The sequence below is a fragment of the Cyprinodon tularosa genome, unplaced genomic scaffold (genome assembly GCF_016077235.1).
Source record: "Cyprinodon tularosa strain WSP-4 unplaced genomic scaffold, ASM1607723v1 ctg256, whole genome shotgun sequence".
Lineage (NCBI taxonomy): Eukaryota > Metazoa > Chordata > Actinopteri > Cyprinodontiformes > Cyprinodontidae > Cyprinodon > Cyprinodon tularosa.
Window position 1 is genome coordinate 421,952 of NW_024038950.1, and position 12,330 is coordinate 434,281.

At 37.7% G+C, this 12,330-nt stretch overlaps 1 protein-coding gene across 4 annotated transcripts; it reads right to left on the reverse strand.

Moving 5' to 3' along the window:
- Positions 1 to 5,078: 5,078 nt before the first annotated feature.
- On the reverse strand, positions 5,079 to 12,101 carry mettl27 (methyltransferase like 27). Of its 4 annotated transcripts, none has more exons than XM_038288468.1 (7): positions 11,955 to 12,041; positions 11,785 to 11,831; positions 10,117 to 10,245; positions 8,857 to 8,985; positions 6,721 to 6,856; positions 6,437 to 6,532; positions 5,079 to 6,301 (listed from the first exon to the last, which is right to left on the reverse strand). In XM_038288468.1, the coding sequence occupies exons 3-7, from the start codon at positions 10,234 to 10,236 to the stop codon at positions 6,093 to 6,095; spliced, it is 690 nt and encodes a 229-aa protein (XP_038144396.1). In that variant the 5' UTR covers positions 10,237 to 10,245; positions 11,785 to 11,831; positions 11,955 to 12,041; the 3' UTR covers positions 5,079 to 6,092. The 4 variants fall into 4 exon arrangements, with proteins under 4 accessions (XP_038144396.1, XP_038144397.1, XP_038144399.1 ...); XM_038288469.1 differs by having other exon boundaries at positions 11,773 to 11,831; positions 11,955 to 12,006; XM_038288471.1 differs by lacking the exon at positions 11,785 to 11,831 and having other exon boundaries at positions 6,437 to 6,529; positions 11,955 to 12,101.
- Positions 12,102 to 12,330: the final 229 nt, after the last annotated feature.

Consider the following 12,330-nt stretch of genomic DNA (forward strand, 5'->3'; position numbering starts at 1 on the left):
GTTTAAAACATAATATAGATAAATAATGACAGTTTCAAAATTCACAGGATTTATTTTTTCCCATGTTTATAGGGGGCATCCACTTATGAGAGACTTTATCTCCATGACCTCAGAGCGCATCTGAACATTTCAGCACCTGTTAGGCAGGGCACCCTGCCTGTAGCTGAAAGTAAGAGCGTGATGCTACCGCGCACTTTCATATCTATTTGTACAGTTTAATGCAACCATAGTATTTCAGAGTGTTATTTGATCTTGTATTCTTTGTTTAATGGATGTGGAGAACTGTTCAATAACATTTAAATAGTATAATAATACTATTTCTTTGTGGTTTGCGTAAAAGGATTTTAAAACTAACAGAGTCACGTGTGACATAAACAGAGCGAGTCAGGTTCAGGCAAGCTGACCAAATATACGTTGTTATAGTGTTATTGTGAAGTTTAGTTAATAGTACATATATTCAACTGAGATGTCTGTGTGATACGGACTCTGGTTGCGTGCACTGAAGTGTATATGACTGTTATGTATGTGATAAAACAATATATTCAATGGTACTATTTTGTGTTCTATGTGGAAGAACACGGAATATGGTACCAGCGCATTGATCTCACTATGTTCTGGGAAATATGTTGAATAAAAACAAAGTCACGTTCCACTGAGGTTCTGTTAATTCTATATAGTTACGTTTTGGAAAGAAAAAACTGGCAACGAGGTTTAAACGGATCCCCGATGTGCATGTAACGACAGAGAGGGGGAAAGCCTATTGGAAGTGACAGAAAGATAAGAAAAGGAGAAAAAAAATCATCCTTCTGGACACTAATGTGGCTTGCTAACTAACGACCTACAGAGAGAAAATGAGTAACGAGCACCACACGAAAAATGTTGTGATGCGTTGGACAAATGAACAGTTGTGAAAACGGCACAGAGGACTGGACAACATACGTGAAGCGAGTTAAACAGTACTGCCTGGCTAACAAAGTAGAGGATGAGAGGAAAGTTGTTGTGTTACTGAGCGTAATGGGGGCGAAAACGTATAACTTGCTGCGCTGCCTCATTACACCAGACAAAGCAGCAGGCAAAAGTTTTAAGGAGATCACAGAGGTTCACCAAAAACACTTCCAACCAAAGCCCCTTGTCATAGCCGAACGATTCAGGTTTTATAAACGGAATCAGTTAAAAACCAAGTCCACTTTGGAGTACATCGCGGAGCTTCTGCGGCTGTCGGAGCACTGTCAGTTCGGGGAGGGGCTGTCAGATTCGCTGAGAGACCGTTTTGTCTGCGGGCTGCATAATGAAAGCACACAGAAACGATTCCTCTATATCAATGGAAACTGCAGCAAAAGATGCAGGAGAGCTTCAGGGAAAATTCACGGAGCCGTGTTCTGTCAAAAAAATGCGTGCACAGCCTAAGGATAAATTACAGACCTGTTAAAGATGCGGCAAAAAATCACATAATGCTGCTAATTGCTGGTTTAAGGATAAAGAATGTCTCCAGTGCAACAAAAAGGGGCATATACAGAAAATGTGCAGATCAAAACAATTTAAGAAAAACAAAACATGGAACAAAGACAGGAAGCTGCATAAATTAAATGAGACAGAATCAGCTTCTTCTCAGGAGCATTTGGCATGCCTTGAGCTTTATACAATACAAGCAAGGAGAAATATAAAGATGCTATATCGCTCACTACTAAAGTACAAGGGGTTATTTTACAGATGGAACTGGATACTGGGTCAGCCCTTTCACTGATCTCATATGATGATTACAGAGAGAAGTTCCCAAATCTGAAATTAAAGCACACCTCAGTGAAACTAAAAACATACACAGGTGAAAGAATAAGTCCCTTGGGAAAAATAAAATTGAAAGTGGAATATGAGAAAAACAAATGCAACCTTGAACTTTATGTTCTGAAAAATGGAGGTGTCCCATTATTTGGACGAGACTGGTGGAAGCACTTCCAACTCAACTGGAAAGAAATAAAATCCATGAGAGTTCTGTGGAGGAAAGACTGAAACAAATAATTGAGGAACATGCTCCTGTGTTCAAAGAAGGAATTTGCAATCTGAAAAATATTAGAGCACAGATTATACTGGCTGATGATGCAAAAGCCAGATTTCACAAGGCTCGTCCTGTACCATATGCTATATGGCTTAAAGTTGAAGCAGAGCTGCAACACTTGGAAGAGCAAGGAATACTCACGAAGGTGGAATGGTCAGACTGGGCAATAGTGTCAGTGAGCAAGAAAACAGGTGACAGCGTGAGAATCTGTGGTGATTTTAAGGTTTCAATGAACCCAGTACTCTGCGTAGATCAGTACCCACTTCCGTGGACAGAAGACATATTCACTGCAGTGGCGGGTGGCAAACACTTTTCAAAAATCGACCTTGCCCAAGCTTACCTACAGATGGAAGTGGAAGAGGCAACCAAGAAATATCTAGTGATAAATACTCACAAAGGCCTATTTCAATACAACGGACTGGTATTTGGTATCGCCAGTGCTCCTGCAGTGTGGCATCAGGCCATGGATCAGGTTATAGAGGGCGTTCCAGGAACACAATGTTTTCTGGATGACATTATTGTCACAGGTGTTGATGAAGAAACACATTTAGCTAACCTAGCAGCTGTCCTGGCAAGGTTAGAAAAATATGGACTGAGAGCAAACAGGAAAAAGTGTGAGTTCTTTAAAGATGCCATTGAGTATGGTGGACATCGCATTGACAAGTATGGACTCCACAAAACCAAAGACAAAGTTGAAGCAGTCTTGAAGGCACCAGAGCCTAAAACTGTCAGTGAATTGTGCTCATTTTTAGGCTTAATTAATTATTATCACAAGTTTCTACCGAACCTGTCAACAGCTCTGTACCCGCTATATGCACTGTTGCAACAAAATGTCAAGTGGAACTGGACAAAAGACTGAAAAATAATTTAATAGTGCTAAGCAGCTCATTACATCAGATGAGGTGCTAACACACTTTGACTCAAATATTTCTCTTCGCCTTGCATGTGATGCATCTCCATGCGGCATCTATGCTGTGCTATCTCATGGAATGCCTGATGGAGTGGAACGACAAATTGCTTTTGCCTCAAGGTCCCTGAATGCAGCAGAGCGTAATTATGCTCAAATAGACAGAGAAGCACTAAATCTAGTGTGTGGAGTGAAGAAGTTCAATTAATATTTATACAGAAGACACTTCACCCTGGTCACAGACCACCGACCACTGGTGTCCATCTTTAACCCTCAGAGAGGTGTGCCAACCATGGCTGCAGTACGGTTACAGCGATGGGCTTTGTTCCTTGGCTCACACACCTACAACATTGAATTTAAAGGGACAAAACTGCACAGAAACGCAGATGGACTTTCACGCCTTCCACAAACTTTAAACCACTAAAGAAACTACTGATCCAGAAACTGTGTTTCACATTTCACAAATGGAACCTGTGACAAGTGCTTAGGTAAAAAGAGAAACAAGTCGGGACACAATCTTGTCCAAAGTGTACGATTTTACTGTGAATGGCTGGCCATGTTCCATTGACACTCAGTTCTCTGCATACTTCAGCCGCAAAGACCAGCTATCAGTTTGCCAATGATGTGTAATATGGGGAACCTGTGTCTTAATACCGCCCCTACTACGTAAAAGGGTGCTGAATTCACTTCATGATGGACATTTGGGGGTGGTTAAGATGAAAGGTCTTGCTAGGAGCTATGTTTGGTGGCCAGGCATTGACTGTGAAATAGAGGACATGGCTAAGTCCTGCATTGGTTGCCCGCAGACACTGCGCCAGCCCCAACCAGCACTTGTGCACAGGTGGGAGGGCCATCCACCCCCTGGCAACGCATCCACATAGACTATGCTGGACCATTTATGGACCAAATGTTCTTGATTGTGGTGGATGCTCACTAAAAGTGGCAAGAATTTTTTTCCTGTAAAGCATGAAACAACAGCCAGCACAATCAATGCCCTTAGGTCACTTTTGCCCGCACAGGCCTGCTTCATCAGCTTTTCAGTGACAATGGTCGTCAGTTCACTAGAGAAGAGTTCCAGTGTTTTCTTAAGAACAACGGTGTACGACATATCACTTCAGCCCTGTATCACCCTGCAACGCATGGACAAGCTGAACAGTTCATTCAGTCATTCAAGAGGTCCATTAAAGCCAGCCGGACAGAGGGGAGACCTCTGCAACTGAAATCGACAACTTTTTATTGGCTTACAGAAACACTGTTCATGCAACAACTGGACAAACGCCTGCAATGCTTTTCATGGGAAGAAATCGGAGATCTCGTTTGGATCTGTTGAAACCTGACATTCGGAAGAATGTTGAGGACCAACAGCCTTTTCCGGTGGAAACAAGAGGGAACAAAACCAGATCTTTTAACATTGGACAAAAAGTTCTCACCATGGCAGTCTGGCACAATTCTGTCACAGACAGGACCTCTGACATACAATCTAAATGTTGGAGATAACTCAATCTGGCATAGCTCAGATCCTAGATGAGGAGACTCACAAAAATCTGGAGCAACCTGAGGACACATCTACATTTCGAGATTCAGAAGAGTTTACTTTTGCCACATCTCCTGGGGTTCAGGGTTCGGGTCAATCCACCAGTGTGACAACAGCTGAACCTTCCACACAGAACACCATAGACTCTGGTCGAACAAGTAGACGTTATCCTGAGGGAAATCGCAGAGCACCTCAGAGACTGAATTTGTAGATCATCTGTTCCTTTATAACAGAAGCAATTTAAATGTTAAGAGTAGATAACTGTTTTTGTGCTGCAAATATCTAAAGAGATGTTATGTTTCTGTTTGAGCCAGGTTATTGGATTACCACATTTTGCTAAGTATATTTTTGGTTCGTCAAAGCTGGATGGGAGGAACTGTTATGTATGGGATAAAACAATATATTATTCAATGGTACTATTTTATGTGGAAACACCAAATATGGTATCAGCACATTGATCTTATTGTGTTCTGGGAAATATGTTGAATAAAAACAAAGTCATGTTCCACTGAGGTTCTGTTAATTCTATATAGTTAAGTTATGGAAAGAAACATAACAATGACAACAAAGTAGTGAATCTCTACCTATTTACTTATTTAATTTGATTGTATTTTAAATAGGCCAATGGGCTCATAGGTCTTTTGTCCCAAAAAAAAAAACAACCAAAAAATAAAACAGATTGTCACAGCACCCCCTGTTCAACAGTACTTTGGGCGCCACTGGTAGTGGATGTTCGTTTTCCGGGTGCATCATAAAATTAAGTGGTCCTCCTAATTGTCAATTATTCTGGTGATATTTTTACTTAAGGCCATCCTACATGCTCGTCCCCATTCTCACCTAACCCTCTGAGAAAACGGATTGAAATTAATTCTTAATGTTTAAATTTTTCTCATGCACGGATGCCCTAATATTTAGTTTTGGTGAATGGATAAAGTCAAATTAAAATGATTTTTATTAGATGTGCTACAGTCAGTATTCAATGAATATACTCTGTGCTCAGTGATAGCAGTTGCTGCTTCAGATATCAACAACATTCTATATAATTTCTGGCAAAACATTTAGAAAAGTTTGAAAGTTCCCCTTTTCATCTACGGTATATTTCAATCTGATTTCTCATCAGTGTGTAAGAGTTTAGGGTGATGCACTCTCCTGCAACAGGGGAGGTAATTCTCGACAGGCAGGAATCTCTTGGCATTTATCTGTCCACCAAAAACAATTCTAGGGCATCCATGCATAAGAAATATAAAAATATTAAGAATATGTTTAAAAGTTCCCTTTTCATTCTTATTTAAATCCATTTTCTCATCAGTTTGCGAGAAGGGAGGTAATTCTCGACAGGCAGGTAATTCTCTGCATAACACTGTGGTGAGTCTGACATAGTGGAAAAATTGCAATTGGAAAGTAAGCTTGAATGAGTGATGCAAACAGCAACTTTTAAACAGAGCTTTTACAAGGAGAAATGAGCTCGTACATGCTCTTGCACACGTTTAATAGGCGTTCCCTCTTGGGAGTGGGTCCAGGGTTGTGCATATGCATTTTTTTTCTAAGTGGAGAGGGCTGGTCTTTCCAAAAATTTGTGAAAATCCTCCACTATACCTTTAATGTTCTAGTTTTTTATAGAGGTACACAGCTCCAGATATGTAGCCCTCCTCTTGCTCAGATACAGCTCTCTCCCAGTTGTCGACATCCGTGATCTCTACACAAGTCCAGAGCTCTTCTTCCTCCATCTGCCTCATCTCTCTCTCCAGGGAAGCTTTGTATTTCAGGTTATGATGGTTACTTCTTGTTGTCATGCAAATACAGCCACCTAGTGGAAGAATGAAACGGTGCAGTAAAGTGCAGCATGGTTTGTCTTACCTAATGTAAACTGAGCAATAGCATGTTAACATTGGTATTTATATATAACCACTTGAATAAGAAAGAAAGAAAACAAAGCTCTGACCTGGTCTGGTTACATTGCAGAGGTCTCTTATGACATCAAAGGGGACCTGACCAACACTTAATGCTCCGACAATCACAACCACATCAAATCTATCTGCTGGAGGTGAGAAAAGAGACGGTTTTAGCTTAAAAGGACATTGTCCCTGTTTCAGACTTTCATGCTTACATTTAAGTGTTTTTAAACATCGGAAAATAATTAACATATAAATCAGCTGAAAGCAGTGGAAGTAGGGATCCTTCTATAGGTCACAGAGATTAACGATATGACCGGATTTAGGTTTATACCCCACTGTTTGGGTAGAGGCTCCTCTCCAAGCAGGCAACTCTTCAAGTCCTGGTACAACCCACTCTCTCTCGCCTTGTCCAGCATGGCCTTGCTTCCATCCACCCCCACAAAATTTCCAAAACCAAGATTTTTCATCTGATTAACAAAGACATATTTGTGTATTGGTCATACTGGTATAAGTAACTGTCCTAAAAAAGGAAAAATCTTCATTCTAAATGTTTTGATATTTGCTGAAAATATGTTCAAATAAAGGGATCTCCAACAAATAACTTCCTATCAAGAAGAACATTAATAAACAAATAATAAAATTGGATATACTTACTACATTTCAAAAGTGGTGGAGACACTTATGGAATTCATTGTATGAAAACTTGATAAACTACTGTTTACAAGGCAGGTTTTAAAGCTGTCATAAACGTTCATAAAATTAGTTATTCTCATTTATTTGGCATTATACCCCTGAAAAATAAAATAAAAAAATAAAAAGAGGAGAAAAAAAGAGGAAAATTTACTGGAGTGAAGAATGTAACCAAAAAGAGAAAGGTGTAATTATCCATTAACACCCAAATTATAGTGTATCCTTCTCTGTTCCGCTGCAAACTCCTCACGAAATGTAAAAAAAAAAAAAAAAAAAAAAAGAGCATTTTCAAAGGCTCTGCACAGTCTGCTAGTAAGGCATATGGTCAGCTAGTGCAATTGAACATAACAAAGCCTTCTACAGATATCAAGCCACACCAACAGAAGTCTATGCAATCACATTTTAATTTTTTAAACAAATCACTTAAGATTAACTATATCCAGTAGTCTAGTTGTTAAAAAGGGGGGCTGGTGGATTTCTTTCTTTTTTGAAAGCAAACAGCCTAATTAATATAGTCTCTTAACCTAAAGACATATGCATGGTGCGGTTGTTACATGTCAGGTACGCCGGTCATTGACCTTGTCCAAGGCATCTTACAGTAGAACTGCAGTCAGTCCCTGGACTGACATGGCTATAACTGCCCCTACATAGTTAGGGACAAATGCAGAGGACTAATTTCCCACTGGGATCAGCTTCATAGTCATGGTACGACACTTCTTTGATTTTATTTATTTTGCTCAGGCTACTCCTTAGCCAACACATTGCCAAATGTTGAAAAGGCAATATTATTGCTTTTACTGTTAAAATATGGTGGAAATATTACACATTCAGTAATATAATGTCACAGGGGATGGTATGGGGGATGGCTATTTAAGAAGGAGGACGATATTTAAGATTTTTTTTAAGAAGGGGGATGACATCCCCGCTCATTCCCCCTCAACTCGAGTACTTTCTAAATTATCTTACGGATTTCAACATATTTCTTAAGTTACAAATAAAATTCTGTGTATATTAGAAACACATTAGAATAATTTGCATATGTTGACCGAGGTAATCAAAACATGATAAAAAAGAAAACAAACTTAAATGCATTAAAATCAGAAACAACTAAAGCTTATCTGCACTCGCCGTGATTATCCATTGCAGAATATAACTCCTGAAGTGGTTTTTATACTAAAAAAGTTAAAGTGAAGCAGTTTCAATTGTTTTAAAATCTCCCATAATCAGTTGCTTTGGTTTAACTCCCAAATATATAGATAATCTATTTATTGTAATTGCTCTTTCCTTTTTCCAGCATGTTTGGTCTGCGTCCGCTGTTATAAAGAGTGCATCATAAATAAAGTCGATTTGGCTTTTATGGAGCTATCTGCACAGGATTGTTCGAGCACTGTTGAGCTTTGCACCAGAGGGGAGATAGACGCAATGTAAATTCAGTGTTACACACTTTAATCTAAAAGCTTTTGATTTAATTCAACATTCAGTGCTGTCGAAGGTGTTTCCCTTTAATGAGTTGATAAAATGGGCTATTTTTATCTTGCAAAAGATGAGAGCGTTCCTCTAACCTGCAGCTCTTTCCCTATCAACAGTTATTTAATGCAGATTTAATTTTGGTCTCCAAATAAGCAAATATTAATGTTCAGGTTGAGCTGATAATTGCCTCAACAACCAAGATACTCTAGTCTTTTTTTCAAACTTTTCCTTCTAACAAAATAGTTTACTAAAGTCTACTTAATTTCTTTATATCTCATTCTAACAGATCAGTGTTGCAACTACTTACTTGTTTGGCCACCAGTCCTGTACCACATGCCACATCCAACACAACTGCTGCTTCTCTTACACCGCTGAAATGGGTTGCAATGCACTTTGCTGCCACACTTGGTGCACTGTACTCCAAAACAGCCACATCCTTAAAAAAAAAAAAAAAAGATAGTAGCAACTAGTGTTGTGCTGATGCCATTTTTTGCCCCCGATACTGATACCCGATACCTGGCTGTGCAGTATTGGCCGATACCATCTGTTTGAAATTGATGTGTGTGTATATGAAGAACTGCATACTACTTGGATGTAAAATAATTGCCATCATGGCTTTGTCAAGCTGCCAAGCTGTCACCTTTGTGAAGCAGGAAAAAGACTAATACAAAGTGAATCCAGTAGAACTTTTTATTGCCTACCTGGAATGGATGGCAATAGCTGAATAAACTTTTGGCTCTCAAAATGGTATAGGTGCCCTATTTGTTGGTACTTGCCAATACCGATACAACCATTTTAGTGCAGTATCGGGGTCCTGCCTGATTCTGATATCATTGCAACATTGGTAGAAACACATAAAGCTTAGCGGAGAACAAAGTTCATTAACATGTCAGATTGTTGTCTAACTCCTAGTGGTAAACACTCTCAGGCCTTTTGTCCGCTCACGTCTAGTTTTGACTAAGCCAAGTTGGTTCCCTCTCCTAAACCTGCCTGTTCTCTCCCCCCCAGCTTCTCGTCTGATTATCTGGACCCTCACCCTCGTCTGTTGTCTTGGACTCCCTGGTGCCAACCTCCTGCCTGCCCGACCAGCAGTGTGTATAAATGATGAACACTGCTTGACATTGTAAAGCACTTTTGAAAAACTTTTAAAAAACTTGTTTTGAAAACAGACTATTCAGCAAATCTTACATAAATTACAATTTTCCTGAGTCATTTATGTTGTAAAGGTCTTCTCCTTTTAAAAGTCAAAAATAAAAAATACAGAATGCATCAGCAGACATTCCAAAAAAAGATTAAACAAAGGAGTATAGCTACAAATATAAAACATCTGCTTACAGAAATAAATTATAGCTTTCATTTATAACGGCCTGCAGAAAAATAACAAGACTACCACCAAGGGAAATTTGAAAAACAGTATGCATGACAATGTTTGGATGATTTGTTAACACTTGACATTTTGCATTGAATGTAGAATTTTAAAGAAGCTACAGATTTATTTAAGGAGTGCTGTTATTCTTGGAACATAAAAGAGAGAGAAAAAGCACCCGTCCAATGTCTGTTTTCTCACCCGATCATAGTTTTCTGCCCAGCAGTTGTAGAAGCTGACCTTCTCATCTGATGTGGTGCTTTTATGAGCTGACAAAAGGACAGATTTTACTCTTTCAAATGCTTCACTGTCGGCAGACATTATAAAGACCTGTTGAAGAAATTAATAATTAAAAAAGGAAACAAAGAAAATTTAGAAACTATATCAATTAAATTAGGATTATTTACAAAACATCAGATCAAACATAGCAAAGTTTTCCGGATAGTGAGAACTCTATAGTTTTAGTTGGCTATGGTTAGTTATCACTATTATGACATACCAAGTGTAAGTAAGTAAGTAATGTTTATTTATATAGCATCTTTCACAGACATAGACGTCACAAAGTACTTTACAAAATTACAATAAAAATAAAAATACATTTAAACTCACAAAAGACATGGTCATAAAACTAGGATGGAGAATTAGGACCAACTAGATTTTTTTTTTCTATTTCAAGAATAAAGTCGTAACATTATGAGAATTAATTCTTAAAATTATTAGAATAAAGTCGCAATATTACGAGAAAAAAGTCAAAACGACAATAGTCATAAAATTACGAGAATAAAGTCTTAATACTAAGAGAATAAAGTCGTAAAATTACTAGAATAAAGTCGTAAAATTAAGTTAATAAATTTGCAATGAGAATAAATCCAAAATTACAAGAATAAAGTCATAAAATGAAGAGAATAAAGTTGCAACGAGAATAAATTCATAAAATTACAAGAATAAAGTCGTAAAATTAAGAGAATAAAGTTGCAACGAGAATAAAGTAATACAATTACAAGAATAAGTCATAAAAATAAGAGAATAAAGTCATAAAATTAAGAGAAAAATGTCCTAAAATTACTAGAAACAAGTAGTATTTTATAAAAACTCCTATAAGAAACACTTTCTTGCCTAAAATGAGGAATGTCGAACATTATGTTAAGTTATAATTTTGCTCTTACTTTATTTTACAACTTTATTCTCAAAATAAAAGAAAAAATCTATAGCCTTGCCCTAATACTCCGTGTTATAAAAAACAGCTGTAATCTAGTAGAATTAAAATGCGTTCTTAAACAAATGGTTTTCATTTTGCTCTTAAAAACATAAACAGAATCAAGTAAACACAGTAATTGTAATGAAGTTTTACAGCTTCTGAACTAATATGTTCTGCTATAATAACATGAGAGAACTTGGTGAGTTTGCTTAACAACAAATGAGCAGTTTCATCAGTATTAATAATGAAGGAGTGTCTTCTTTAAATGGTATTATAAGCGATAAAGTGACACGTGTGCGACAGCAGATTGTTATGCTCCTATTGTGATGCTATGGAGAGTAAAACATGTGGTCTAATCTCCGGAAGTAAAAGTGGCAATACTTTGACTATAATGCCTTTCTGCATTCAATTTATGATCAGTACATCTGCAGTGTATAATGCATTAGCAAATAGATGCTTGATTATTTTGTTTGTTTTATTTTATTCTGGTTCATGCCATGCTGCAGGAAAATTGTGTAACCTCTCCTGTCTATTGCACCATAATAGATTTAGTGTGAAGTTAAAAGTAAGTCCGCTTTAGTAGAGTGAGGTTGGTGTGAATACATGCTTAGATATACATCAACACATGCTTTCTAAATTTTGCTTATTCATAAGATTTCCTTTTATTTTACTTGTCTCGTCGCAAATCTTCCTTTTGTTATTCTTTTTTTTTTAATGGCTGTTGAGAAAGAGCATACAGGTATATTACCGCCACCTTCTGTAATGGAGTATGAATCGGAAATCTTATTTTAGAAAGACATTTTGTTTAATTTTTTAATGGTATTTGAAGTAATTCTCTTACCCTTAAGTTTTCTTGACCTTTTACTGACAAAAATATTTTCTCTCGTAGCCGCACAAGCTATATGGGATTATGGGCTATTCCCTCAGTAAAAACTGTCAGGGTGAACGGCGTTCCAATACAACTTTTATTCATATGAGCAAACAGACCTCAGGTGTAAACTCTAGTATTAACTTCCATATACATCTTTGTGTTTTTAATAGATTATTAACCAGTTAGTTCTGCTTCGGAAAAATATCATTATTTAGCGTCGGTGTTTAACGCTACATCTATTGACACTTATATTTCCGACAGCCTTGAAGCAGACACTTTAGTAGAGGGAGGCTGGGGGGAACACACTTGCTTACACACACACCAACGCATGCTTTTTAAGAGCTTT

What these genes read in the sequence shown, in the direction of transcription:
- mettl27 (XM_038288467.1), bottom strand. Translation starts at nt 10,236, where the DNA reads ATGTCTGCCGACAGTGAAGCATTTGAAAGAGTAAAATCTGTCCTTTTG. An exon ending in GGGCAGAAAACTATGATCGG is followed by an intron (nt 8,986 to 10,116) that starts GTGAGAAAACAG and finishes TTTTTTTTTAAG; the next exon opens with GATGTGGCTGTTTTGGAGTA. An exon ending in CTGCAATGTAACCAGACCAG is followed by an intron (nt 6,302 to 6,436) that starts GTCAGAGCTTTG and finishes TTCTTCCACTAG; the next exon opens with GTGGCTGTATTTGCATGACA.